This window comes from Lithobates pipiens, unplaced genomic scaffold (genome assembly GCF_037356315.1).
Source record: "Lithobates pipiens isolate NorthernLeopardFrog02 unplaced genomic scaffold, aLitPip1_a1.2 Scaffold_16, whole genome shotgun sequence".
Lineage (NCBI taxonomy): Eukaryota > Metazoa > Chordata > Amphibia > Anura > Ranidae > Lithobates > Lithobates pipiens.
Window position 1 is genome coordinate 545846524 of NW_027507748.1, and position 25350 is coordinate 545871873.

At 41.9% G+C, this 25350-nt stretch overlaps 1 protein-coding gene across 2 annotated transcripts; it reads right to left on the reverse strand.

The window, feature by feature from the left end:
* Positions 1-463: 463 nt before the first annotated feature.
* Positions 464-23701, reverse strand: MCRS1 (microspherule protein 1). Of its 2 annotated transcripts, none has more exons than XM_077483358.1 (13): positions 23469-23701; positions 21306-21444; positions 17396-17557; positions 14868-14977; positions 14626-14734; positions 10640-10778; positions 10474-10549; positions 10254-10282; positions 10071-10163; positions 9307-9389; positions 9116-9203; positions 7735-7862; positions 464-982 (listed from the first exon to the last, which is right to left on the reverse strand). In XM_077483358.1, the coding sequence occupies exons 1-13, from the start codon at positions 23582-23584 to the stop codon at positions 896-898; spliced, it is 1359 nt and encodes a 452-aa protein (XP_077339484.1). In that variant the 5' UTR covers positions 23585-23701; the 3' UTR covers positions 464-895. The 2 variants fall into 2 exon arrangements, with proteins under 2 accessions (XP_077339484.1, XP_077339485.1); XM_077483359.1 differs by having other exon boundaries at positions 23393-23535.
* Positions 23702-25350: the final 1649 nt, after the last annotated feature.

Consider the following 25350-nt stretch of genomic DNA (forward strand, 5'->3'; position numbering starts at 1 on the left):
GGAGGACAGCGGGTCTCTAAAGGAGGAAAAAAAGGGAAAGAAGCCTAGTCCCTCAGGAACACCTAAGAGAAACAGACTCCTTCCCAAAAGGTGTTCCCTCCGGGCCGGAGGAAACACAAAAACTGATGTGTGGTAGGGAGGCGCCTCCCTTTAAAGTCTGGAGGAAGAAGGTGTTTCCTAACGAGGAGGGTGGAGTCGCTATCTCTCAGGTGCTGTCCTGAAAGACGCCTTGGGAAATATAGTTTAAACAATTTCTACTGAAGCCATATTGTAATTGAATGTAATTAACGATTACCTTTCCTTTTTTTCTAGCTTCAGCGCTGTATCTTTCTGTAAAATTCAATCCAATATGGCAAGCTGGAGGTCTTGTATACAGAATGACCCAAAAATGTATTTTTTGCATCTTTCCCCCACAAAAGTGGAATAACCATTTCAAGTCAAAAAGTTTGACAAAATTTGATAAAAAAAATGTTCTTTAATATCTTCTGTTGAATTGTTCTCAACTATCTCAATATTAAGGGAAAAAAAAAAAAAAAAAAAAAAAAAAACACAACACATCACCATTTTTTTTTTTTTACAAATCATGGTCCATTTTATACAAGCATGGAGAGGGTAAGAAAAACGCACATTAAATGACAGCAAAAAACAGACAAAAATATAAACAGAGAATACCTTCTGGTATATAATCACAAACTGCAATATTAATATTTATATTTTACAAGCTAGACACAAGGCAATCCTGAATGCTGGATGGGACCTCTTTGTAACAATGAGTTCTCTGTCAGAGCTCTGCTGGCCTCAGGATCTAGTTTACTTTTCACAGCAGGATGTGAGATTGTATAGATACGCAAGTCATCGGGTTCCTGTGTCTTCATGTCAGCACAGGACACTGCTTTCAAGACTGGATCATTTTAGCCGCTTCTGCTTTAATGAGAGCTATGAGATCTTGATTGATAAGGAACACAAAGCGGAGGCCGGATATCTATGGGAAAGGAACAGATGTACATAGGGAATGGTTAGTTCCCATTTTACTCCCTCACTTAGAAAAATGCAAGCATAGCAACTTTAGGTTGCACATATAAAATTACATCCAGCAGTCACATCATTCCCATTTTCCCATGAAAAAAAAACTGACTGTGCAATTAACAACTGGTCTGCTGGGAGTTGGGGAGGAAACCACATCTACAAAATTGAAATTATATATATATATATATATATATATATATATATATATATATATATACACACACATACATACATACACACATATACACACACACACATATATACACACACATACACACTGTTAACACAGTGGGGTTGAGATACTGGAGCATACAATCTGGTGAAGCTTTGTATGTAAAAAAAAAAAAAGAAAAAAGAAAAAAAAAAAAAGAAATCAGCTTCTAACTTCAGTTTGTTCAATTAAGCATCGACAATAAAGCTTTAGACACACTTGCATGACTCCAAAGTCACGCCAACTTTGAAGTGCAACTTGGATGCGACTTGTTGTCCCTCTGCAAAGTTGGACCTACTGTTGCATGTAAAACATTTATGCAACTTTGAGGGTTAACACTCAAGTCTATGACCCTCAAAGTTGTATGAAAAAGTCTGACCAAAGTAGTGCACCAACTACTTGAACCCTTTTGCTGCTAGGTCCGTACACCCGATTGCTTCCACACAGTGCTACCCCCATCATGTACTCTGGACTCCGCTTACCCATCTACGGGCCCGAGACCAACACTGTATGTGTCCACTCTACTCCCCTTCTTCACCGCAAGGTGACTTGGAAAGCGGCATGTGTGATATCACTTCCGGAACACCCAGTCACTTTCCCGGGCTGGCATAGCCAGGAAGGAATGTATTGCAATGCGGTTTCCAATGGACTTAAATGGTTAAGGATTCTAGTTGGTGGTTGTAAAAAAAATAAAAAATAAATAAATAAAAAAGGGAGTATAAAAAAAACGGATGGAAAACTGATAAACTGATGTAAACATAAGTGTTGTTTTTGAGAAAAAGTAACTGAACGGATGAAATGAACAGTACCCCTCCTTCCACTCATAGCCCGATGCACAAACCAGAGGTACTACCAGAAGGAACGCATCCACTGCTTGAGCAATAGTTCAGCCCTGTCGCTGCTATTAATGCTCAGCCTGAAAGGAATGCCTGTCACCAAACCTCTTAAATGCCACCTTTGCTCTTGTGTCCCTCCACCAGCAGCATGTAACAGCACAAATGGTGCCTTTTAAAACATACCTTTCTGCGCTAAGCCCCGCCCCCTAAGTTTTTTTTTTTTTTTTTTAAAGCTCTTTCCCACGCGAACGTGGGCTCCTGATCCTACGGGACCACAGGTGGGGGTAGGGGATCCGGCTGCATAGCTAACCCTAGCAAGGATTGCTAGGGAGGGGTTATATAGGGAGTGCACTTTTTGTCTTAGGGTGTGCCAGTGTCCATCACCTGAAGGTAGCCTATAACCCACATAGTAACTAGCTCTATGTCCACGATAAGAAAAGTAATCTTTCGCCTTCACCGATAGGCTGCACTGATGAGGAGGCACGCATATGCCGCACTTACAGTGGGGCAAAAAAGTATTTAGTCAGCCACCAATTGTGCAACTTCTCCCATTTAAAAAGATGAGGCCTGTAATTGTCATCATAGGTATACCTCAACTATGAGAGACAAAATGTGTAAACAAATCCAGACAATCACATTGTCTGATTTTTGCAAGAATTTATTTGCAAATTATGGTGGAAAATAAGTATTTTGTCAATATCAAAAGTTCATCTCAATACTTTGTTATATATCCTTAGTTGGCAATGACAGAGGTCAAACGTTTTCTGTAACACTTCACAAGGTTGTCACACACTGTTGCTGGTATGAAGAGGCGAGTGGCGCTACATATATGTCAAACAGTGCTCTACCAAATCACTCTATAGTGACTAAGTATTAAAAGACACAGTTATTGTGGAATAAATTATAACAAGACAGTTACCATAAAGGTGATAGTGTAATAGTTATCACACCTCACCTACCCCAGTAGGTGAGTACACCAATCCTACACAGGAGGTAATCACCAAAAATATAATGGCTTACAAAATTAGTGTATAAAACATCCAGACATGAATATCATGATAGTATAGTGATCCTCTGCTTGTAACGTGTGCGTATAGGGTCCAAACCCAAATAAAAATGCAAAAATCTCACCAAAGTCGCACCAGAATGTAATTATCGCACCATAAGCTGTCCTTCGACATCTTTTTAGTCTTCACCATAGAGGAGTTAGAGTGTGACTGTTTGAGGTTGTGGACAGGTGTCCTTTATACTGATAAGGTAATGAGTGGAGGACAAAAGGAACCTCTCAAAGAAGAAGATACACGTCTGTGAGAGACAGAAATCTTGCTTGTATGTAGGTGACCAAATACTTATTTTCCACCATAATTTGCAAATCAATTCTTTAAAAAATAAATAAATAAGACAATGTGATTGTCTGGATTTGTTTCCACATTTTGTCTCTCATAGTTGAGGTATACCCATGATGACAATTACAGGCCTCTCATCTTTTTAAGTGGGAGAACTTGCACAATTGGTGGCTGACTAAATACTTTTTTGCCCCACTATGTATGTATGTATGTATGTATGTATGTATGTATGTATGTATGTATGTATGTATGTATCTTGTTCTAATATTCATGGGTATTGGTCACAGGGTTATACAATGAGCTAAATATTCTGAAGAAGTGTATGTTGTGTTTGTGTGTGGCCCGTTTATTTCAGTTTTATTTTGTAATTAAATCTCAAAACTTAATAAAAATGTAAAAAATTGCTATAATGAATATCCAAAAAAAATGTCATCAGTTTAGGTCAATACGTATTCTTCTACATATTTCTGGTTAAAAAAAAAAAAAAAAAAAAAAAAAGGAAGGACAGCCAAAAGCTGAAATTCGTCCCTTAATAATGCTCAAAGCTAATTTCTGGTCTACTCCTTGCTGTAGAAACAGCAGGATCCTAGATATAGAAAAGGAGCACGGATGCCAACCATTCTCCTCACACATGGAGATGTAGGCCTTCCAGGTACAATAATATATCTACAGAGAAGAAGATTTCCGTGCTCTCAGCATAGTTGGAATCAATGGCTCTCAATAGCCATGCCGTTAAAACAGGATGGAGAATCGGACCTCGAGACAGAAGGTCCTTTGTAACGGCAGTCACCAAGGGGCGCCCTGCCACCAGGCACACTAGGTCTGCGTACCAGGGACGCTGGGGCCAATCTGGGGCAATCAGTATTACTGGAATCCTCTCTGCCTCCACTCTGCGGAGAAGACGTGGTAACAGTTTCAGCGAAGGAAAGGCATAGATCAGCTGGTACTGATCCCACGAAGCCACCAGCGCGTCCGACGTGTCTGCCCAAGGATCTCTTTTCCTGGACACGAATCTCCGCACCTTCCACTGGAGATGGGAGGCCAGAAGATGCACATCTGGTGTGCCCCATCGCAGGCACAGTAGCCTAAACACCTCCGGATGCAATGCCCATTCTCCTGGATCCAGCATCTGGTGACTTAGGTAGTCTGCCTGCCAGTTTTCCACTCCTGGGATGTAAATGGCCGACAGGGCTGGTACATGTCTCTCTGCCCACTGAAGGATGCGAGCGACCTCCCGTGCGGCGGCCGAGCTTCTTGTTCCTCCTTGGTGATCGACGTATGCCACCGCTGTGGCGTTGTCAGACTGGATCCTGATCGGACACCCTCAAAGTCTTATCGACCATGTGGAGAGGCATAGTCTGATCGCTCTCAGCTCAAGCAGATCGATCAGCAACTTGGATTCCTCCACCAACCAGAGGCCCTGGGTCGACTGAACTCCCACTACTCCACCCCAGCCAGTTAGGCTGGTGTCCGTTGTGATCACTGCCCATCTCAGAGGTAGGAACGACTTCCCGGACTGAAGTGACGGGGACCTCAGCCACCAGAGCAGGGAATCCCCAACTGGCTCACCTGAATCTGCCGATCCAGGGACAAACAGAGATTTGTCCCACTTTGTCAAAATATCCTTCAAGACTCTGGTGTGAAACTGGGCATATGGTACTGCCTCGAAGGAGGCCACCATGAGTCCCAGGACTCGCATGCAGAAGCATAGCGATGACCACCTGCGGTTCATCAGCTGTTTTACCACGGCTCAGAGTCTGCAGATTGTCTGAAGGGAGAAACTCTCACTTCCGTGGAGTCCAGCAGTAAGCCTAGGTACCCCAAACGCTGAGTCGGTGCGATCACCAACTTCTTTAGATTCAACAGCCACCCAAATTGCTGCAGGGTCATCGCCACATCCCCCTCCAACTCTGAGGCGGAAGATGCTCTCAGGAGGAGATCGTCTAGGTATAGCACGATTGCGATCCCATGTTGCTGCAGGAATGCCAAAATAGGAGCCAATACCTTGGTAAAGACTCGGGGGGGGGGCTGGGAGCCACAAACTGGTAGTGGGCTTCCCCAACTGCAAATCCCAGAAACCTCTGATGCTGAAGGCATATGGGTATGTGCAGGTACGCATCCTGGATGTCCAAAGACGCCAGGGAGTCCCCTTGATGGAGTGCAGAGACTACTGAGCGAACTGATTCCATTCTGAACCTCTGTACTTTTACAAAGCAATTGAAGGCTTTTAGGTCCAAAATTGGATGTACCCCTTCCTTTTGGGAAACTACAAACAGGTTTGAGTAGAACCCCTGGAAACGTTCCGATTCCGGAACAGGTACTATAACCCCGCAACTCAGCAGGTCCCTTACCGCCCCCAATAGGGCCTTCCGGCGAGCTGGGAGTCCGGGTATGCTGGAGGGGAAGAATCTGTTTTTTGCGGCCAAGAGAAGAACTCTGTCTTGTAGCCTGAGGAAATCAGATCGCAGACCCATTGGTCGGACAGCCAAGAGGCCCACCGGGCTGCAAACTTCCGAAGGCGACCCCCCACCCGTGTTGCGGGTGGGGGCAAACCTTCATGCAGTAGCCCTTTTGCTTGCAGGCTTGCGGTTCCAGGGATGCTTTTGTCCTTCAGAGGTCGGCCTGTCAGGTTGGGGTATTGCTGACCCCACAACCGTAAACAAGGCCCTTTACCACCTTTGCTCCCACGCACCGCCTCCATCTTGGCAACAAACAAATTAAGGACCGCCGACAAAGCGTCCAGAGGCACTGCACTGTCTGCAGGTGAACCGGTTGCAATTGCCTGGATTTCAGGGGAAGAAACACCAGTTTCTGAAGCCATGCTGACCCTACCCTGTCTGCCACCTGTTGGACTTGGGACAGTGATGGTCCCACCCTCCTAAATGCTGCTGGCTGAGGGGCTCCTCCCGTAGGACTCGCCACCCTGAGTTCTGTGCCATCCAGCTAGGTGTGCCTGTGTCAGCTCCCAGATGCATAAGAGACCACACCATGCTGTGCTGTTCTGAATAGCGCTGAAAATGAAAAAAAAAAAAAGTGTTCAGGCTTCAAGAAAATGGCTGCCGAGCGTCCAGTCTAAAGGACATAATCACAGGGAAAATGGCCACCAGACTACAGGAAAATGGAGACAGAGCATGCTGCTCCCTGGTCACACCAAAAATGGCAGCCGAGCCCTGTATACCATGAGGGACAGTGAAAAAACAGGCAGAGAAATGGCGGTGAAATAGCGCTACAGCTATCAACAGACGCAGCCTCCAGGGACAGGGAGAGAAGAGAGGGAGGTAAGGGACCTCCAAATCTACCTCCCAGGGAAGGTGGCGTAGCAACCCAATGGTCTAAGAAAGGAGGAGTGTCAGTCGGTGAAGAGAAATAATATATAGCAATACGCGTATATTGTTTGGTTTGCGCAAAAGTTATAGCGTCTACAAAATAGGGGATATATTCATGACATTTTTATTATCTCTTTTTTTTTAACCAGCAATGACGATGATCAGCGATTTTTAGCGGGACTGCGACATTGCAGGGAACAGATCGGACACGTCTGTCACTTTTTTAGGACCAGTGACATTTATACAGCGATCAGTGATAAAAATGACCACTAATTACTGTATAAATTACACTTGCAGGAAAGGGGGCGATCAAGGGGTGAGGATGAGGGAGGAGGAAGGCTGTTCCTGATTACTAGGAACAGCAGATCTCTCTCTACTTCCCTGTCAGAACTGGGATCTGTTTACATTGTCAAAACGGGGAACTCTGTCACTCTGCGAAGAGATCGCTGGTGGACATCGACCACGTACCTGCTATAGCCATTAAAAAAAAGGGACGGCTGTACCTGTATGGCAATTTGCGCAGCTGAGCCATTCTGCCGCAGTATAACTGCGATTGCTGGTCGGCAAGCAGTTAAACCCCCAAAAAATTTAAATATTGCACCTTATTAATCCTTAGATGTGGTGGCTTTTTTCCCCTGTTTTTACCTGTTGATCTGGCCAGTAACACACCTGTATTAAAGTGCCTCCACTCTGGATGGAGAACAGGAGATTTAAACAGTAGCATTGTCAGTCTGCGGGAGGGGAGTATTAGATGTACTAGCAGATTTAAATACACTAACCGACTGAAGTCAAGGCGATATTAGCAGATGTTTGTGCTAACCAATACCAAGCCCACCGCCCGCCCACCGCCCACAGCATATCCACAGGATCCCACAGATACGGCTGGCTTCACACACTGTACACTATACTACAGCATTTGTTGCTGCTGATTTTTTTTTTCTGCAATTGGCTGGAGTTTCTCTTTAACTCTTAATTAAAAAGACACCTACCTCCACTACAGAGTTGTGACTTAGCTTCCACTTGTTTCCTGGTAGCACAGGCCGACCATCAATGTACAGAGCTCGTCTGCCCTCATTTGCTATGAAAAAGTCTCCATTGTTTTTTAGTTTGATGACCCCTTAATTGCAAAGAAAAAAAAACAAAAAAAAAAAAAAAAAACACATGATATATTAGAGAACAAAAATACTATTTTTCTCAACCATTAGGAGAGGATGATTACAACATTAAATCAGGATTCAAATAGGCAAGATTTTGTAAACGGCACGCTGTAATATCCTAAAAACTCAGCTTCATGCGGTTGTTTAGTTTGGGGAAAAAAAATTAAAAATTTTAAAAATTAAGTCAGCTGGCACAAATCCTGTAGCTGCTGACTTTTAATAAAAGGATACTTACCTTCCAGGGATCCAGCGCTGTCCTCCCCCGGGCTAGTTCTTCTCTAGCTGTGCTGCTTTTGATTTCGTAGCCGGCTGCCCACTGCGCACGTGCTACCTTTTGTGAATGGACGATGTGAATGGGCCTGTGATATTCCCCAGAAGACTGTGGGGGCGTGCCAATAATGGGAGAGGGGAGGGTAGGAGGATTTAAAGTGGAATGTCTCCTTTTGGCTGAAGTCTTGTTTTAAACACCTGATGACCAGGCATATTTCTAACACTTGTCACATACATGTGAAAAACTATTTTTTGCTAAAAAACATCTTAGAACCCACAAGCATTATTTATTAAAGCAGAGGCTCCAGAGAATAAAATAGTAAGTGGTGCAATTTTTTATGTCCCATGTTATTTGCACAACGGTTTTTCAAATGCAATTTTTTGGGAATAAATAGACTTTAATGAATGCACAAAAACACAATAGAATTCCCAAGTGTTTTATATTTTACCAAAGATGATGTGATGCCAAGTAGATACCGAACATATGATTTAAAACTGCGCACGCCCGTGGAACAGCAACAAACTATGTAAATTATATTATCCATAGGTAGCGCTTTACAAGTCACCACTTTAGATTTACACAGCAGGTCCGGTGCTAGAATTATTGCTTTCGATCTGAAGCGCAGGGGGCATTAATTTTTATTTTATTATTTACTCGTCATTTCTGGTTTCTCAGACCATAGAGTTGAACGGGGACCAGAAGAGTCCCCATCAACTATACATCCAGCAGAATTGCTAGCTGCAATTCTGGGCTCCCCAGTATAACCACTCAAAGTCAGGTGACACACGGGTATGTCGCCCAGCGGCAAGTGGTTAAAAAATATTTTATAACTGTAAATCCCCATGCCCATCTTTTATATCAGCCTATATATAGCAAGTTACAACATATGCCAATCTTATTATATAAACTATATTAATCCACAGAGCACTGATCGGTACTAACCCTGCTTACGGGAAATCTTCCAAGCTGGGCCTTCCAGTGACAGGTCCACATCAATCTGGTTGTCCTTTGTGGCTCTCCCAAGTGTTATCTAGTAAGAAAAATAAACATTTGTGTTACATGACTATAGAAGTACAGACATTAGTGTACATGAAAACACTGGTCTAAAGTTTTGCTTAAGATAATTACAGTACCTCCCGAGATCTCATCAAATACCGCACCATGCGCCCTCGTAATACTGCCAGTGTTTGAGTATCAAAGTCTGGAGAGCTCATTCCTAAAAAAAATGAAAGTTCAGTTTAGCCAATAAACTATAAAGAAGCTTTGTACCTCTGTTTATATCGCAAAAATCACATTGGCATAAAACCCAAGCACATGGATCTAGTGCAATAAACACCTTTATTCAAACAAAAAACACAGTAGTGATGCAGTCACAGGTCAACACAAGGAAAAGCTTGTAAGTAGCCAGTACATGGGAATGGATAAGCAATCACTGGGGCTAATAGATCATGCAAGATGTTACAGTCCACTCCTTAACTTCTAATTTACTGTAGGAAGGATGACACACGAAAAATTAGAGATAGATATATATCTATCTCTATCTCTCAATATCATTCCTCAGGAGATCTCTTATACTGTTCCACAAATAGCAGGCCGTGAATAGGTTAACCCGATTTAAAATGCTCTAGAAAGGACTAAATCTCAAGTAAACAAAAATAAATTTATAAAAACAGAATCATTAGCAAAAAAAAAAAAAAAAAACCCACCACAAACAAATTATTTACCTTTGACTCCCTATTTCTGATAATGTTTGCCAAAGGCTGGTGGCATGAGGTTTTAAGCGCTACCTAGTTTATATACTGAGCTAGAGACTTACATTGTGTTAATTTTTCCATCAAGTCTAGAAAAAAAAAAAATAAATAAAAAAAAAAAAAAATAATAAGTAAAAACATCTTACCAGTAATGCTGTCCACAAGAACCTGCCACCGATGTAGCTCTTGCTCCAGCTGACGGATCTCTCTTTTCTGACGGCGGTCGGCTACAGTCAGCTCTAAAATAATAACAGATCACTCAAATTTAACTGAAATAAAAATGTGCGTAGGTAAAGGCAGCACTAGGTGAAAGAGGCAGTATCACTCACCATGTTCTAAAACTTCATCTCGTGTGTCTCTACAATAAAAAAAAATTAAAAAACAGCAGTTTTTACAGAATACTAAAATTACATGTTGCACTAAAGAATAGCAAATACAAATGCCCGAGCTGACAGTATAATAAAAATTTGACAAAACCTTGACCAAAACAGTATCAGTTCAAGTGTAATTGAGCTATGATAAAATTTCACCAATACAAATATTTCTTACCTAAGTTTGGTGTCATCCAGCATATCTTCTGCATCAGAAAAGTTTAGCACTTGATCTCCTTTGGGTAATGGTTGAACTAGGACATTAAAAAGAAAAAAATTATATTATTTCTGGGTCAGCAGAAAACTATAGATTTGTTACACCAAATGAAACATGGGATATTTACCTGTCTGGTCCTCCAGAAGATAGTATTGCTTCATAAGTTGCCAATGGACCTGCAGGGACTTGGCTGTACGTGACATATAGAAAACATCTGGATGTTTGGTCAATAAATCCTGAAAGGTCTCCAGTGTGGGCTGTGAGCTCTATAAAGAAAAGTCAATTAGCGTTTATGCGCCCAATGAAGGACAATCCACCTTTTTTTGAAACTTCAACATTTTACAAAAGTACCATTCCACTCATATAATTCTAGGAGGCCATTTTAACCTGGTCTCACAGCCTGCGTTAGATGGGAGCAGGTCTACCACGCACTCGGGTGCTTTCCCTAAATCAATGTGTACGCAACTTAAAGAGGGATTCCACCTACAAAAAAAATATTAAAAGCCAATACTACAGCTGCTGACTTTTAATAAATGGACACTCACCTGTCCCGGGTTCCAGCGATGCCGGCAGCCGAGGCCGATCAATCGGCTCGGCTCTCGGCTGCTGCCGCCACCATTCTAGGTGAGGGAATCAGGAAGTGAAGCGAATCGGCTTCACTTCCCGGTTCCCTACTGCGCATGCGCGAGTCGCGCAGCGCAATAGGAATTGTCCGCGCTGTCTCTGGGACCCGAGTGTGTCCCAGCAGACAGCGCGGCAGGACAGGAAGAGGCATAGACTCCCACGGGAGTCTATGCCCGGAAGTGGGTGTAAATACCTGTCTTTGACAGGTATCGCCACCCCCTCCCCCCTGAAAGGTGCCAATTGTGACACCGGAGAGGGGGGGGGGGGGTTCTGATCAGCAGAAGTTCCACTTTAGGGTGGAACCCCGCTTTAATTCCAACCAACTTATCAATTCCTATAGAACTTAGAACATGGGTACACATGATTACACTCATTAATCACACCCACATGACAAATTAGATCACCTTTTTTACATCTCCATTATTCTAGCAAACACTCAAGAGGCCTCTATTCATGTTTGTCCCTGGTCAGACCACCACATAGCTACTTTTACAACCTCCATGATAGGCCTTGCCAACACCCCATACTCGTGAAGGCTTAACGAGATCCTAATTTTTAGATCCCAGAATGCAACAAATTGTTAGCACATACATAGATGAATATTTTAGACTCAACTCCACACCAGATATTGCAGTGACTACATTATGGACAGCCCATAAAGCTGTATTGCGTTGAAGTCTTATAAAATTAGCTTCTGATCACAATAAAAAGATAGATGGAAGAACATTCTCTCACCCCAGGATAAAAATGATATAAAATGCATCATACTCAAGACCCTATAAATTTGCTCATGTATCGCTACAAAAAAAAAAAAAAAAAAAAAAAAAAAAAAAAAAAAAAAAAAACACACAAACACAAATTGTACTCCCTCCTTATTCAAAATAGAAAAATCCATACACTGGTCTAAAGCCGAATTCCTCCTCAGTGGTAATTCATAATCTGCATGTTTGCCAGGAAACTAAAACAAACGCTCAAACCAGCCCATGTATACAAGTTATGCACCCCATCAGGCCACATAGCATCTCACCCTTCGGAAATCTAATATTTTTCAATTTTTATTTATTTATTTATTTCTTATTTATTTTTTTTACACAAAACTGCTCTCCGCACCAACCTCCAACATCCTTTTCCTGGTTGGCTGGTATCTCCCACCCCACCTTATCCTCATCACAACTAGAATCGCTAAAAACTCTCCTTGCTCAGAGGAGGAAGTTAAAAATATAATTAAATCCCTTAAAACAGGATTAGCACCAGGTCCAGATGGGTACTTGGCAATGTACTACAATTTGTGGATCAATTAGCCCCCATATTGTCTCTCATTTCAACTTAGGACATTTTCCACACAAAACGTTATTGGGAAATATGTCCTTACTCCCTAAACCAGGCAAAGATCACTCTGAACCCTTACATTTTCAGTCTCTGTCATAAATAATGACTTAAAAATATTTAGTAGATTTTTAGTAACCTCTTCTCTAATTTCCCTGTATCAATCAGGCTTTATACCAGATCGCCAAATTACAGGACATCATATTGAGCTTAGACATACATAAGGTGTCACCTGGGAATATTTAGCAGCTATTTTACGACTCCTTGGTTTTCAGGAGGAGTTCTTCCATGCCTTTGAGGCTTTATATACACCAATGCGCAAACAATAATCCGTATCCCAGGCTGTAACTCTGATTTCTTTAAAGTGGGCAAAAAGGTACTAGACAGGGGTAACCACATTCCCCCTTATTTGCACTTGCTATGGAACCGCTAGCGACGGCTATTCTCCAACACACAGATATAACAGGTTATCATAAAGCTGGAGCCCAATATAAAATCAATATGTATGCGGACGATATGCTTTTATAAAAAACCCTACCATTTCTCTACCCAATCTGTTACAAACGCTATGCAAATTTACCATCCCAATCGGGCCTCACCATTAATAGGGATGCCCATCAACATACTGGAAGCAAGTTTTCAAGCACTTAAAACCTCCTTGCTCCAATCCTACACATTATTTCTTAAAAACTACCCCCCTATGATTGCCAAACTCAGACAAGCCCTAAAAGTATTATATTTCTTTCTTGGGCAGAATAACTGCAGAAAAAAAAATTACAATTTTACCCAAACTGTTATATCTTTTCAGAGGTCTTCCCATTAAAATCACTAAAACATGTGTTCTCTCCTTCCAGAGTGATTTAAATTATTAAATGACTTTAAATGGGCCAACGCTCCCCCCAGATTTTCTAAGGTGTTATACTCCACCACCGCTGGAGGCCTGAACACCCCAAACTTATGGCATTGTTATCTGGCCTTCAGGTACACACAATTAGCACAGTGGCATATACCAAGATCCTGGGTTAAATTTGACTCAATCCACCCCTATTTTCTACCTGTTGTGGTCAAAGTGCATTGCAATGTCCAATTTACAACCCCTAAATTCTTTAGTAGCGCAATAATGCAAGAATTCCATCTTTGGTAAAGCTATAAACACTAAATTTGGTCTATCATCCCAAGCTCCTCCACAGGCAACCTTTCTAGGAGATTCAGCTTTTCCCCCAGGCCTTACTAATCTGACAGATTTTTGCCTGGTGGATGAACTCGGATGTCATTTTTCTACACAGATTGGTGCAAAATTAAGTTTCTCTTTTCCAACTCACGTACCTTATTCCTAACAAGGAAATATTCCATTACATATAAATCAAGCATTTCTATACTTCTCAGTTTAAAGGGCACACACTACGTATGAACAGATTTCTTTACACAACACCAGGGGCAAAGGTCTCATCTCCGCACTAAATACTCATTTAAACAATCAGATCTCTTCTCCCTCCCCTATAGAGTCAAGAATCAGAATGCTCACTGGAGCACAGTATCTTGAATTGCAATAATGTATTGACAATCTGTACAAGGTCACTTAACAGAAAAACTTCATACAAGATGGTATCAAACCCCTGTTAAAATCCACACCATTTTTCCTGCTGACTCTCCATTGTGTTTTAGAGGATGCAATGCACCGGGCACATTCCTCCGATCACGCTTCATTTGAAAACTCAGTATGTACCCCTCCCACAAGTTAAATTCCGCATTGACACCATAAATAGAGTTGAAGATATATGTCACACCCTCTACCATTCTGTATCCTACTATGACAAAAAATGGTGCCCTTGGTCTGAGCATTACACTATGTTTGATAGGCTCCACTTAGGCCATGTGATATTGTTTCCTCCCTTTCACGTGCAAGTTTTTACTTCCTTTACATTATACATCACTGTGCTGTTCCGTACGGAGTTTACTGACTGTATCAAGAATTTTTATATGGTTATTTTTCTAGGAGTTAAATCTCAGCAATTTATACTTTAAGATTTCATGTTGTTATTACAGTGTGCTATACTCCTGTACCACCTCTTTATATATCGTTAATAAAAGATTGTAAAGAAATAGATAATTAGTACAGCACAATAGCTTTCACACCAACTGCAATACACCTTTAGTACTTACAGAGCTCACTGTACTCAGCAACTGCTCTTCTGCTTTACTGAACAGAACCTTGCTCTGGATGGCAGCAATAGCTTCTGGGTGTAACTGTCGAATTGCCTGACATGCCAGCCTAGAAAATACAAACATTTAGGCTTGTTATGTAAATTGCAAAACCTCTGAACAAAAAGGGATAAACCCATGAAAATAAAAATCTTAAATCATTTGATTTGTTATCCATAAATAAAAAGGTTTCCATTGCTTACTTGGAGATGACGGGGTCATAGAGCAGAGCATACCATCGCTCCTGTATTTCACTCAGTGTAAAACGACAGCTGAACTTGACTCCAAGGTGCACAGCCTGCAGATCATTAGTCTAAATACAAAATATAAATCAATTTTAATTATTGTGTCAACTAGAGATGAGCTCAAGCTTCAGTGCAAACACAAGTTGACCCGTTTGGTGGTAGCTAGATGTCATGTACAGTAGCGGTACTATTGCAGCTATTATACATGACAGCTTCCCACTATCAATGATTGTTAAAGACTTGGCGGTGCCTGCATTTATTATGCTCAACAACCATCGACAGGCTGTGTGGTCAGATTAAGGCTCTTTATTTTTATATTTACATATTTTTTTCCCCTTTAGGAGAACCTCAAGCATTTTTCCTTTTTTTTGTGTGAGGTACCGTCTTAAAACCCATACCAAACTCAAAAGGTCTTGAGAGGGTGGGCTTGGGGGACACTGTGCATTTTTTTTCCCCCCCAATTCTTGCTGTAGGCTATAAAGAAAAGAAAAAAAGTCCAGTTTAAATTGCCAACTTTAAAAAAATAAAAATAAATAAATAAATAAAACACCCACACACACACACATCCCTCTCCTGCAAATGGGGGGTGGGTTAAAGAAAATGTTTACTTTAAAGTGGTTGTATAGTTACATTTTGTACTTTAACCTACCATGCAAGCCTGTAAGGCTTACCTGTAGGTAAAAAGGAGTTATCTCCTAAACCTGTACGGTTCAGGAGATATTGCCCTCGCAATGAGCCACTGACTTCAGCGGCGCATGCGCACAGGGGATTCTCGTCTAAAAGTCCGGCAGACACTGGACCTTGACGGGAATAAAACTCCCGCGCACATGAGCGGGAGCGAAGACATCGTGGCTCCGGCCACTCCGGCGCCTTGTTCTTGCAGGTGTAAAAAAAAAAAAAATAAAAAAAAAAAAAAAAAAAAGGGGTCAGCGGGTTTACTCCCACTTTAAAACGTTTCACTTTAGCCATAAACAAATAAAATAAAAAAGGAAGTCCCTGGCTGAATGTTTTTTTTGTATTGACACATGTTCACCAGGGCAGTATTCATCCCTCCCTCCCCATCCCCTACCTTTTAGCCTGGAAAATGGGCATTTTTTCATTAGATTCAATGGGGTTCGGCACCCAAACTTCTTTGAAGCTGACCAAACTCAAAGCAGTTAGAATCATTACTAATGTCAACATAACGTACAAATCTACAACTTATTATGCAACTGTAATTAGCGTTGGTGGAGGGATAATATAAAAAATATATATATATTCCCTCCACCAACAATTTTATTACAGACACACACACACAGACAGTGTTGTGTAAAATGTTCAGGCAGGTGTAAAGATATGCTGTAAAGCAAGAAAGCTTTCAGAAATATATTTTAATTATTTGTATCAATTTACAAACTGCAAAATGAGCAAAACATAAGAAAAATCTAAATCAAAATTTGGTGCGACTATCCTTTGGCTTCAAACCAGTATCAATTCTTCTAGGTACGCTTGCACACAGTTTTTGAAGGATTTCAGCAGGTAGGTTGTTCCAAACATTTTGGCGAACTAACCACAGATCTTCTGTGGATATAGAATGCCTCAAATCCTTCAGTCTCTTCATGTAACCCCAGAGAAAAAAAAAAAAAGACTTGATGTTGAGATCAGGGCTCTAAGGAGGCCAAACCATCTCTTCAAGGGCTCCTTGTTTTTCTATATGCTGAAGATAGTCCTTAATGAGATTGGCTCCAAATGTATTCTGCAGCAGGGCAACGACCCCAAACATACAGCCAATCACACACCACCCTGATGGTGTGGCATGTCATTGGCACCCCAATTAATTTTGCAGCGGGCAACAACCCCAAACATACAGCCAATGCCAATAAGAACTATGTTTGGGCCAGGTCTCCTGACGCAGAATAAATTGAGCCAATCAAACACCTCCCTGATAGTGTGGCACATGATTGGCCCCCACATTTATTCTGCAGCAGGGCAACAACCTCAAACAAAGCCGATGTCTTTAAGAATTAACTTAAGCATAAAGAAAAACAAGGAGTCCTGGAAGTGCTGGTTTTGTCCCCTCAGAGCCCTGATCTCAACATTAAGTCTGTCTGGGATTACATGAAGAGACAGAATGGTACGAGGCAGCCTTACATGATTATCTGTGGCTAGTTCTCCATGATTTTTGGAAGAACCTACCTGCCGAAATCCTTCAAAAACTGTGTGCAAGTGTACCTAGAAGAACTGACGCTGTTGTAAAGGCAAAGGGTGGTCATACCAAATATCGATTTGATTCGGGTCTCTCTTCTGTTCATTTACTTTCCATTTTGTTAACAGATAGCAAAACTATTAACACTTCGATTCCTGAAAGTATTCTTAATTTACAGCATTTTTTCACACCTAACATTTTTGCACAGTGCTGTATTTTACCAATAAGCATGTACTTGTTTGTAAATCTAAAGAAGCATGCTCAAACTGAAGCATGTATACCCATCGTAATACAGACACACCTGTAGCACTGTGTTAATAAGTAGGAGATCATCAGCTGGTTTCCATCTTCCCAGATCCTTTGTGACCTGCAGAGGCTGCTTACTCTTCTTTATCCGTTTAGTAATGCTAGGGCTTGGAGCAGGAGATGGTGGAGCTGGTGTGGTAACAGTCTTACAAACTTGCTGAAAGGAAGGATAGAACATTTTATTTATTTTGGGAATAAAAAGGTTCCTTCAGTTATGCAATTATTTAAAATGGCATCCAGTGCACAAGCACTGCAATAAATAGCTACAAGTTTTTGTTTTTTGTATGCTGCTGAGCATTAACAGACCATTCAAAGCAAGTGAGCTGCTTAACGCAAATCATATGCTAACATTTAAGCAGTAAAGCAACACAGTGGAATATGCAAGTGTGAAAGGTCTGTTGAAGTGCACATGATTATAAAAAAGGTAAGGCATGCTATAAATGAACTAGGCACTAAGGTTGTTTTACTAAAAAAGGGTAGAGGCTGTTAACTCCCAAAAATTGATAGTAAATAATGTAAACCTGTGTTCAAGTTGAATAGTTAATCATGTATTAGGGAAATTGAACAAGCTTATTCAACTGAAAAAATGTGAAAGAAAAAACAAAACTATTAAAAACACACAAGAGTATAAAACAGAAGTTTGAATCAGGCAAGTCAAGATTATTCATCCAAGTAAAGGATTATGGTTATGAAAGATGCATTCCTAAAATCTTCCAACATGAAGCTATGCTTGCAGCCAGAAAATTGATAGCCAGACGTGAATTTGGTAAATAAATAATACATTGCCCTACAAGAAATGCTTATATATTCATAGAATGCCCATCTAAATATAACATCTGGGATCACTGGTTACAATTTCCCAAAACGTGTGTATGAATACATTAGAATATCATCAAAAAGTTAATTTCAGTAATTCAATTCAAAAAGTGAAACTCATTTTATATAGGATACATTACACACACAGTGATATACTTCAAGCATTTCTCTTTTTAAATTTTGATGATTATGGCTTACAGCTAATGAAAACCCAAAATTCAGTATCTCAGAAAATTAGACTATTACAGAAGATCAAAAAAAAAAAAAAAAAAAAGGGAAGATTTTCAATACAAAACGTGTTGCTGCCTTTTGCATGAATTACTGCATCATGGTATGGAGGCGATTAGCCTGTGGCACTGCTGAGGTGTTATGGAACATCTTCCTTTTGACAATACCCCACAGATTCTCTATGGGGTTTAGGTCAGGCAAGCTTGCTGGCCAAGCACAGTGAGATCATAATCATTAAACCAGGTATTGATACTTTTGGCAGTGTGGGCAGGTCCTGCTGGAAAATTAAATCTCCATAAAGCTGGTTAGCAGAGGGAAGCATGAAGTGCTCTAGAATTTCCTGGTAGAGGGCTGCGCTGACTTTGGATTTAAAGCGGGATTCCACCCTAAAGTGGAACCTCCGCTGTCACAATTGACACCTTTCAGGGGGGAGGGGGGGTGGAGATACCTGTCAAAGACAGGTATTTTCACCCACTTCCGGGCATAGACTCCCGTGGGAGTCTACGCCATTTCCTGCCCTGCCGCGCTGTCTGCTGGGACACACACGGGTCCCAGTGACAGCGCGGAGATTTCCTATTGCGTGGCGCGGCTCGCGCATGCGCAGTAGGGAACCGGGAAGTGAAGCCGATTCGCTTCACTTCCTGATTCCCTCACCTAGAATGGTGGCGACAGCAGCCGAGGGCCGAGCGATCGATCGGCCTCGGCTGCCGGCATCGCTGGAACCCCGGGACAGGTGAGTGTCCATTTATTAAAAGTCAGCAGCTGTAGTATTTATAGCTGCTGGCTTTTAATTTTTTTTTTTGGTGGAATCCCTCTTTAATAAAACACAATGGACTAACACCAGCAGATGACATGGCTCCCCAAATCATCAAATTGTGCATTTCATATGGAAATCAAGGTCCCAGAGTGTGGAGGAAGAGTGGAGAGGCACAGAATCCAAGTTGCATGAGGTCCAGTGTGAAGTTTCCACGGTCAGTGATAATTTGGGGAGCCATGTCATCTGCTGGTGTTGGTCCACTGTTTTATCAATGTCATGCAGCATTGATGCAGTAATTCATGCAAAAGGAGCCCTGACCAAGAATTAAGTGGATACTATACTGTACATGGACATACTTTTCAGTAGGCCAACATTTATGTATTAAATACCTTTTTATTATTGGTTATGTAATATTTTAAATTTTCTGAGATTCTGAATTTTGGGTTTTCTCCAGCTGTAAGCCATAATCATCAAAATTAAAAGAAAGAAAATGCTTGAAATATATCTATATGAAATATATGCGTTTCACTTTGTACATTGAATTACTGAAATAAAATTAACTTTTTGATGATAGTCTGATTTTATGAGATGCACCTGTATATTAGAATAGCCATTCCCTTGTATTGCTTGCAGCCAGATTGGATCTGATCTCTGTACTCCTTTTATGCATATATGACAATTATGTACCTTATACCTCTACTTCTCTCTTGTAACTGTTAAGTATAATATGTATCTGCTGTGATCTTTGGCCTCTCACAGGAGACACCCAAGTATTTATGGATGTGTTTTTTTTGTATACACCTAAATGATAACTTCTCTTTATTTTTTCTATATTCTACAAGACCCAAATTTTATTTCTATTGTACCTTCCATTACTGTTTTGTACCCCGTGCCTTTTGTGATCCTTCACTTGTACTTACTTTTATTAAAGTTTCTGTTTAAACAGGAAAAAAAAAAAAAAATCTATGCATTCCATCACACCGACTCATTATTAATAGAACTTGATGTTTCAACACTTATGGTCAGTTACCACTCGATTATGGTATTGGTGTGCTAAAAAAATAAAAATAAAAAGGGGGGGGGGGGGTAGATACAACATTGGGGCACCCTCCTTCATTAAGGTTTCATTGTCACATCATTGAAGTTCCTTTTGCCTGTGGGATCTATGTGATAAAATATGTGTTAGTGTAGCCTTGGTTTATGTGAGATGAATTGAAGTGTGCCGGGTTTATGGCTTACATTTTGGAAATTGTGCAATAAGGAGGAGATCAGCAGAATTGCCTGAAGGTCCAGAGAAATATATTATCAACACATGCTTTCTATGATCCTCTGTAATGGGGGGGTCATAGACTTCTGGTAAGAAGTAAATCTTTTACTCACTGGTGGTGGATTGAACACAGCTCACAATTTGAAGATTGGATTCTTCTATGGATGGACTTTAACGTTTAATAAATCATTTGTAGTTTTGCATGGGTGTAGGCCATACGCTTTTATTCACTCATTTTTGGACTATTTTTTTTAAGGCTATCACTTTTTTAGTCACACTTATTTTATTTATAATTTGTTTTCCAGTACCAATTCCGTGAGGACTCTTAATCACTACTTAATGCTATTAACGTATAGAGGATTTATATAGCATATTTATATTTGATTGTATGTTTAGCATCTTTACATTTATTTTTGTCACATCAGAATCGTGCTGTTCCTTTTCGGTACGGCCAGTGCGATTCTGGTTAATGGTGATGTCATGGACACACTTATGACTTGTGTGTGTTACTGGTTTAGCGCAACTCATTTATTTTTTTCCTTCATTAATTAGCCCACCACAACTCCAGAGAGCTCAATGGTGATCTCTGATGTCCCAGGTACACCCCCTTCAGTTCCAATACCCTCCTGTACATTATCAGACATTCATTTAAAAAAAATATATATCACAAATGATAGGAAAGGCCACTCCTTTAGATTACAAAATTAGAGATACTAATATCGGTAGCTAATGAACTCTAGAGGTTGACAGCACCAAGCCTTCCATCATAATCCTAAAACCATAAACAGGGAAAATGTACACTAAACAGAAAGTGCTGCAAGTCGTGCTGTTACCTACCTTCTTCTTCTCATTAGATGAAGGTTCGCTGCCTGAACAGCGCCCTGGTTCTCCTCCACTGGGCCCTCGTGCCCGACTAGTAGATTTAGCAAGACTGCTCTCCACCAATTCATCATCAAACTTCTTTCGCTTAATAAATCTATAAAAAAAATAAAAAAAAGGGAGGGGGGGGGGCGGACAAATGTAAAAGGAATAAACTTTACACAGAAAGAAATCAAGATAAATGTGTAGTTACATACATGTGACTGATATATATTTAGTAAAACCCTCAAATATTACTTTAAATTATATTTTTACAGCAAAGGTGCACTAATTCACAGTACAAAGCTGCAGTCTCCCACACTATCTGCAGCCCAGCCAGTAAAAAACACCATTGTGAGGCTACCTGTGCCTGTATGTTAATGCCCCACAGACTTTAATGCATCTCCCACACAGGAGGCAACACCCATCAGAGGAGGAGAGTAACAACCTACAGTTCAGTGATTGTTTTTTTTGGTAGCCAAAATATGCATTTTGATTTTCAATATTCTATTTCCTCCTTCACTACAAGCCATCAGTCTGGTCACCTTTAAAAGGAGGTTAAACAGACACAACCAGCCTCCATTCCCCAGTACTTTCCTGTCCTTTTTAGGAAATAAAACCCAAGTTTTTCTTGTAATAGCCTTCTTTCCCAAGGTAGTATTTGGGATTCATAAAGCATGTCAGCAACTACTTGGTCACATATGCACAAATTGACCTCTTCCTAAAGACTTAACCCTTGTCCAAAAATTGCCATGTACGGTGGTCACTTCCTACAATACGGTGTAGAAATGGAAAAATAGAAAAGGACGTACGGTTTTAGTTCAGGTCTGCATTTTTTCTGTAACTCCCTATTCACACTTGTGCAACCGGTCATGTAACTTTGGACATCAAAGTTGCATGACAAGTCATACATAGGCCATGTTTTTCAATGATAACCATTCACATATGCACGACTTCAAAGTAGTTCATGCATTACTTTGCTCCCACTTTCATGCAACTTGAGGACCATAGACTTCAATATTAAAGTGGTTGTAAACCCTTACAGGGCATGCTGTGCCGTTTTTAGCTAAGGTCATGCTGTTAAAGGCAGCCAGTCACAGAGCTGGAGTTCGTGTCCCCAGAAGGAAGAGGGGTGAAGAATGGACGCTCGCTGCTAGCGAGGAAGATGGGGACATCACGGGCTTCTCCTGCAGGCAAGTGTCACATAATGGGCTACTATGTGATGCATAGTAGCCCATTATGCTTTACCTTTGCAAGGAAATAAACCCATCAGGGTTTACTTCCTCTTTAACCCTCAAAAGTTGCATAAAAGTACATGAATGTTTTACATGCAACAGTGGGCCCGACTTTGCAGAGGGACAAGCCACATCCAAGTGGCACCCATCCACAGTCATGCAACGCTGGAGTCCAACAATTGTGGATGGAGCCTTAAAGTGAACGCTTTAAAGCTCTGCACCTGGACCAAAGTAACCCCCCTTCAACCCTTACCTGAAGCCATGATCATACTTCTCTGTTTACTTTCTGGTTATCCACGCCACTGCCTGTGTGATGTGGACAATTCCCAATGACTGTCCCTCGGATGGGTCCTCTCCAGAATCAGGAGACCATGGATGTCGGCCTGTCGGGGAGTGAATGGGCCTAGATATCGAGGGGAAATCTGCGGAACTCAGATGAGAAGAATGCTTCACCAGGTAAGAAATCTAAAGAGCGGTCAGGATGGAGATGGATTTTGTCCGGAGTCGGTCTTTAGAACCCCACCCTCATGTAATGTCTGATCTACAAAGAACTGGGAAACACAAGCTAGGTTGGTCTGTTTAAAGTCCACCTGTCATAACAGAACGAGGTAGGTTGCCATTGCTGACCCCTGACTATCATGGCTTCTAGAGCCCTCCAGGTCAATGACCTGAGTAGGTGTAGATAGGAGGAATGTATAGAGAAGGGAGCCCAGCAATGTCAGCCCCCATCCCGGTACATAAACAATGGCCGGGCTGTCACCAAGTTAGGAGTCCCCTCCTATAGTAATTGGCACGGCCTGTGTATCGGAGCTCCCAGGAAAGGCACACTACCTGCGCCCCACAGCAGTGCTAGGCCCGGTCTCCATACAATAACACTGGCCTGGTGTCACACGGGGCGGGACATCACCTGGACGAGCTCCTCCTCTTGGGGATGAGGCCGGACCCCTGAGAGAGGCTCCTCTTGTGTCCAGCAGACGAGTCCTCATCCTCGGAGCGGCTGGCCGAGGCCAGGAGAGAATCCATCCCCTCCGAAGGGCCTTGTGTACCTTCCGTACAAAACAACCCCCCCGATCAGTCCACCATCCTACCCGTCCTCCCCTTCTCCGCTGCCTATACAAGCCTCCTTATCGAGCGCGACATCACTTCCGGGGAAAGGGAGGCTGCTTCCGGGAGCGCGGTCACTAGAGAGCGAGGTCGTCTTCGGCACTAGGAAGCCATATTAGTGTAGTCCCGCGCTTTGGGCCTGCACACCACACAGTGTAGGAAAATACGTTCAAAGATGCCTTTGTATAGTGAGGAGAATTTACATTCAGTTTAATGTGCCCTGCGTTGCATTTATATTTAAGGCTCCCTTCACACTTGTGCATTTTAATGTGCATAACTTAGTTACTTAAAAACTCAGTACTTAAAAACGCAGACGTCACAAGATTGACAACCCCCCAAGACTTTTATTTACTGATGAAACATGGAAAGCTTACTGACAGAGCACATTGTTTACTGACCTATTATAAACAAATGGCTCATACATACAATCAGATAGTCGCACGACTTATCGTTTGCATTTTATTGCATAATACTAATATCGAATTCAATATTCGTGTTTGTCCCTTTGGATTTTGTTGGATGAACTGTCACGATCGGCTGCCGAAAGCTGTGTACTAACGATCAGACTATCGTGCGATCAATCGGAAAGCGATTTTTATCGTCAAATTACCTGATTGTGAGTATGAGGCAGTAGACAATTAATATTTAAACTCACCTTAGGGCCGGTTCACACCCAGGGCTACTGCAAGAATCTTTGACACCCATAGGCGAAACCTAATTTTGCTGTCCCCATTGGCCCCGCCCCTGACTCCACCCCCTTTGTCCTCCCCTAGTAACATGTGACCTACCTCACCATTACACACACTGACCCACCTACCTGACACACACATACTGACACAACTACCTGAAACATACACTTATCCACCTACCTGACATTCTGACCCACCTACCTGACACATAAACTGACCCACCTACCTGACACACACACTGCCCAACCTACCTGAAACATACACTGACCCACCTACCTGACACACACACTGACCCACCTACCTGAAACATACACACCCACCTACCTGACACATACTGTGACCCACCTACCTGACACATACACTGACCCACCTACTTGACACATACACTGACCTACCTGACTCCTATTTCCTGCACTACTCACCCCCCATCCCCCACACACAGCTCAGTGTAGACGAGGAGGATCCATCCTCCTCCTTACCTCTGTGCTTCATTGACCATCACATCCGGGCTCTCCTCAGCACTGGGCGGGCAGTATTGCTATGGTGTCCCCGCCAGCGCCGCCATTCAGCTGCTCCATGGTGTCCCCGCCAGCCGGGAGGTCAGCTAACAGACCCTGCACATCTCAATGCTCCCATCTCCACGGAGCCCCGCCCCTCTCCTATGCCCACACAGCGCTGCACCAGAGGGACACGCTGGAGTAAAGGAGTCCCAGAGAGGTGCTGTGAGATATGACAGCAGGGCGCTTAGCAGGACACATTGAGGATTGGCAGCATGCAGCAGATGTGTTCCCGGTACAGCTGGCCTGACACTGAACAGGGGCGAGCTCACACATACGGTACAAAGGGTAAACCGCGCTACTCAAACAACAAAAGAAAGCAACCTATAAGCAGCAACCCTAATCGTAATACTCCGATATCAAACTAAATAGGTGAACAAAATGAGCTGCGCTAAAAACAACAAAAAATTAAAAATTAAAAATTAATCAAACACCTAAA